We start from the raw sequence: 5,088 nt of genomic DNA, 5'->3' as shown, positions 1-5,088 counted from the left end.
TATTGAAACTATCTTAAGGCCCACCATAATTTTTATTTGAAATCCAACCTATTCAAAAGCTTAAAAAGACATGAAATAAGGTAAAACACGAATATCAGCTTGATCTAAAACTTTCATGGCCTTTAGAAGTTTTTAATGGTGGGTGTCACTGTTCTCTGTGCTGGGGTCCACTGGAGCTTTGGATTTATCTTTGGATATTGCCCTAAAATGATCTCTCTAAATGGATGGAAGGTGTGGATATAAAACATACATCATGGTCGGGCCCAAAAAAGGGCATGCTTGAGTTGAGTATAGGGTTTGTGCACGTGTTCTACTGTGGTTATCGGGAGAATGGTGACCTCTAATCAGCTCTTAGGTGTCCCTTAGACTATCATGATCTTGAACCACATTTTGGGTTCTCATCACATGAGCTTGTGGTTAACATCCTACAATTTACAATTCAGGTTCTATAATTTGATTCATATATCATGGAAATCGAATTAGTCCTCAAGCTTGAAAGGTTATATAACGATCAGATTTTTTCTTCTAAAGTTTATAGCTGAAATATCCATTCTCAGTTGCATTTTGTCAATTGTTTTGCAGTGTAGGTTTGATCATTGCATCATATCATGTTGTCATGAGTTTCTAAACACTTGGATCTGTTCTTCTCTTTAGATGGTCTTCCATGAATACATGACAAATGAGGGTTCTTATGTATATCATATAGTTACCAGCATCAACCTGTACCCTCAGACCTTTTTTTGATATCTTATCTGATCAGAAAGGGGGAAAAGGTGGGATCTTCTGAGGCTGCCTTGCTTGCAAAGCTTGGTATTAGGCCTTTCTCGTATGGCCTTGTCGTCTTGTCTGTGTATGACAATGGCTCTGTTTTTAGCTCGGAAGTGCTAGACCTCACAGAGGATGATCTGATTGAGAAATTTGCGACTGGTGTTTCCATGGTGACAACATTTCTCTGGCCATTTCTTACCCAACTCTGGCATCTGCCCCCCACATGTTTGCAAATGCCTATAAGAATGCTCTCGCCATTGCACTGGCGACCGAGTATTCATTCCCGCAGGCAGAGAAAGTGAAGCAATATTTGAAGGTTGGTCAGCTTTTATGTATATATTTTATGGGGTCTTTGTAACACCTCTCCCATGGTATACTGAAGAGTGCCTTTTGTGTTCTGATGGATTGATTGTGTGGTGATGCAGGATCCAAGCAAGTTTGCTGTTGCTGCGCCAGTTTCTACTGGAGAAGCTGCTGCTCCAGCTGTAGCTTGTGCCGCAGAAGAAGAGAAGAAAGAAGAGCCTGCAAAGGAATTAGATGACGATATGGGCTTTAGTCTCTTTGACTAAGAGCCTTGTTGGATTTTGTGGTTGCAGTGCTTGAGTTCTATTTTGATACATTTTAGTTCACTTTTGGTTTCTGTTAGTTTTTATGGGTTGGATTGTAATTTCATTATTAGTTATATTTTGCTAAACATGTGCTTTTTTTAAGCGGATAGGTTGAGTGTGCCAAATCTTTGAATACACTTGAATAGAAGAATCTTCTTTTTTAGTACTTCAACCATAAATTAAATTAAGAAAAAATGAAAGGAATATCTTATTGAAGTAATCATATTTATTTCACTAGAGATGTTTTTGAGTCACTTTAATCCTATTGGAAGATTCTATAGTGGTGGTGTTCACGGATTTTATGTAGCAACCGCGTATGCATGTCGCGCATGCAACCAACACTGAAATGTCTGGTGAGCTGACAAACCAATGTGTTTTCAATAGGTTGAAAACTCTGGTCAACAAGTTAAAGGATTTCAATTGATCGAGCTTACAGATTGACATGTTATGCAGTTTGCACTGTTTCCTCGTGAATTGTTTCTATTCTCGTTTCGATTTAAATAAAAGAGTGTAAATGAAATTAAGGTAAGGAGGAAAATATGCTTAATGGTTAAGAGAGTTTTAGAGAGAGAAAAAGATGAAATTTTCTTATTTGGGCTTTAATTGATAAATTTTCATCACATTCTTGCTTTGTGCCGTGATTTGTTTGAAAGAATTTTTTTTATATAAATTCATATTGTTCTTTATTAAATTTGATCGTGTGATTGCAATTACTTTGCTTAATTCAACTCCATAAGTCCCCATCACATCCTGATGAATGTGGCACTTTGGCATTCCATTGTGAAATTATTGGTATTTCCATGTTGGTTCTGTAGCCAGTGGATCTAAGGTTATGCTTCAATAATCCACCGTTGAAGGCAGAATAGGACCAATTGCACCTATACTCAGCAGTTCAACTAACAGGTTAGGCCAGGCCTGGGTTTAAAAATTTAGCTCATGGGCTGTGCTTAGTAGGCCCCAGCATAGCCCTACTAATTATACCGTGGGGCCCATTAGATGAGCAGTGCAGTCAACTATTATAAGCCTAATAGCTGATTGAGATGGACTGCTATAAAATCGTCTTAAAACAAATTCGACTAAAAAAGAAATATTATAAGTCTGGTTGACCTTATTAAATTCTGTTGACTGAGGTGAATGACCTGATTTTGGGGACAGGGACTCTTTGTATTTTCTCTTCATATAAGTCTGGTTGACCTTATTAAAGTCTATAGGCCCTAAGAAGTTTTTAATGGTGAGCATTTGATCACCAAAATTTCCCCTAGATGTGGAACCACGTCCTAAAATGGACTGGTAACACCACAATTTCCCCTAGATGTGGTCCACCTGATATTTGGATCTGTTCAATTTTTGGAACCACGTCCTAGAATGGACTGGTAAAATGAATGGACGATGTAGATATAGAACACATCTTCAAGGTGGGCCCCACACTAGGGTCAGGTCTGTTTAACATTATGATTTTAGTTAGCACAGGTCCGCCAATCCACAAAGGTAACACCAAAGGCCCACGCATGTGTAGAATGTAGCTCACATGTGCCATGCTGGCATGTGTGGCCCCTACATGAGATGTCTTGTACATGCGCGGGCTTGGATAAGTTTTTTTTCCTTTCTTTGTTAGCTTGTAAATACACCTATGAGGTCAAGCTGTGTGGGCCCCACCATGACGTGTGTCAAACATCAACACCATGCATTCGATGGGTCCCCTTTAAATTATGAGATATCCCAAAAATCAGCCGTATACGGAACTCCGGTGGGCCATACCATCTAAAATCATGTGAAGACATGCCTAAAACATATAAAAGCACTTGGTGGGCCCCACCTGAAATTTGGAGGCGTCTGAAACTTAGTATGACCCCTCATCCAAGTGGTACACACTTAATGGATGGGCTGGATTTGTGGACCACATCTCGGTGGGCCCAAAAAAATAATTATGAATGTTTTAATGGAGGGTAACCCCTCTCAACTTTTGTATGTGGTGTGGCCCACACAAGTCACAGATTGACTCATTTTTTAATCTCTGGGCCCACTATGGAATGGTGCATCTGACTGATGGGGTAGATGTTTGACACGCATTATGGTGGGGCCCACACAACTCTCCCGTCACCTGCCCCAAATCTTGGGCCCACACAACTGATGGGGATATGACTCCTTTTTTGGATCAACCCTTAAAATGATCTGTTAAAATGAATGGACGGAGTGGATCAATAACATACATCATGGTGGGCCCCACAAATCTTAGCACTATCCGTCCGTCACCGGCCCCCCAAAACCAAATCCCTTCTAATCCTCCCGCGCGCGCCCATCTTCCCAAAACCCAAAGCTAAAACTCTCTCTCTCTCTATCTCTCTCGTGCGCACCCTCTCCTCTCTGTCTCTGCCTCTCTCGCACCCTCTCTCTCTCTCTCTCTCTCTCTCTCTCTCTCTCTCTCTCTCTCTCTCTCTTCCTCTCTTTCTTTGATCTCTCCACCCTACCGTTGTCAAACGCCCTACCCACGCACGCCTTCTCTCTCTCTGAAGCTCAGTTGAAGGCTAGCTCATTGACAACCGTGAGGTATCTCTCTCTCTCTCTCTCTGTCTCAATCTCAATACCGAATTAGGGATTTGGGGATTTTAGGGATTTAGGTGCGGTCTAAGATGACGATTTGGGTATTTCATTTGGGGGTTTATGCCATATAGGCTTCAATCTTTTTAACTTCAGTTTAATTTTCTCAAGGGTCCAAGAGTATTACTTAAATTGATGATTTAGTACATTGTTAAGAGTTTTTGGTTAATTTGGTATGGGTTCTCTTAGATTGTGATATTTTGTAATCTTCTTCAGTTTTGGTGTTGTTGGTTGCCTAAATAGTTATGTTGGAGTGTTTCAATAGTTTGATGCATGATTTTGAGTGATTGCTGGTTATGTGATCAGTGTTGGTTGCCCCAAAATGGCTAAGTAAATGTGGATCACATTTACCTGGTTATTTAGTGGCTGCCAGCATTCCAGTGGCGGAGTTATAATTTTGACTTTTAAATAGAAAATGGTAGCATTTATTGGGTCTACTAATTATTAATTCACCAGAGACTGCTCTTTCTCCTGTGCCAGTCCCTTCACATTCTTAGACAACTCCTTTCATATGGGCACTGAATAGAGATGATAGGCATGGGTCGGGATCTAGCCATATTCTATGGCCCACCTTGTGGTTATTTAGATTGCTCATTTGATGGTTGTTGGTGTTGTGTGCCTTGAAAAGCCAATTTAATGATCTTAAATGTTGAATTGATGTTCTTGGCTGTAGATCATGATGACCGTATGCTTTTAATACCATAATTAATATGTGTGTATTCTAATTACACATGCATTTGAAGGAGTGGGTTTCCTTTGTTGTCACGGTCACATGTCAAGGGAGAGTTGTATTTTATGGATGTATGGATCTCAGAATTCTTATTATTCCATCACCACTTAATGGATTTTAGGATGAACTTGTGATTATTTTTATTTTGTTATTTTGTTGTGAGGGAACTTATGATGAATTGTAACGAAAGGTGTTATTATTATAGTGTGTAAGAGTGAAAGAGAAGAAGAGAGAAAAGTAATTTCTCCACCCATCAACATGCCGTTTTCATTAATAAATTGTGTCATCCTTCAAAATAAAAAGTACAACCCTTTTTTGTAGGATTTTTTATATGTTTATTTTATTTTATTTATCGAGCCTCTTTGAAATTCTAGATAGTACTTT

General features: G+C 39.5%; 1 protein-coding gene across 1 annotated transcript; it reads left to right on the top strand.

Annotated features, from left to right (window-relative positions):
* Positions 1-758: 758 nt before the first annotated feature.
* Positions 759-1,509, top strand: LOC131239726 (large ribosomal subunit protein uL10-like). The gene is made up of 2 exons (XM_058237566.1): positions 759-1,084; positions 1,194-1,509. The coding sequence occupies exons 1-2, from the start codon at positions 992-994 to the stop codon at positions 1,335-1,337; spliced, it is 237 nt and encodes a 78-aa protein (XP_058093549.1). The 5' UTR covers positions 759-991; the 3' UTR covers positions 1,338-1,509.
* The last annotated feature ends 3,579 nt before the right edge of the window (positions 1,510-5,088 follow it).

This window comes from Magnolia sinica, chromosome 3 (genome assembly GCF_029962835.1).
Source record: "Magnolia sinica isolate HGM2019 chromosome 3, MsV1, whole genome shotgun sequence".
In the NCBI taxonomy this organism is placed as follows: domain Eukaryota; kingdom Viridiplantae; phylum Streptophyta; class Magnoliopsida; order Magnoliales; family Magnoliaceae; genus Magnolia; species Magnolia sinica.
Note: the sequence above shows the minus strand (reverse complement) of the source record. Positions and strands in the feature narration are given on the sequence as shown.

Bases quoted from the DNA above. Each gene is read 5' to 3' on its own strand.
- LOC131239726 (XM_058237566.1), top strand. From the start codon at position 992: ATGTTTGCAAATGCCTATAAGAATGCTCTCGCCATTGCACTGGCGACC. The intron at 1,085-1,193 runs GTTGGTCAGCTT...GTGGTGATGCAG, and splicing joins AAGTGAAGCAATATTTGAAG to GATCCAAGCAAGTTTGCTGT.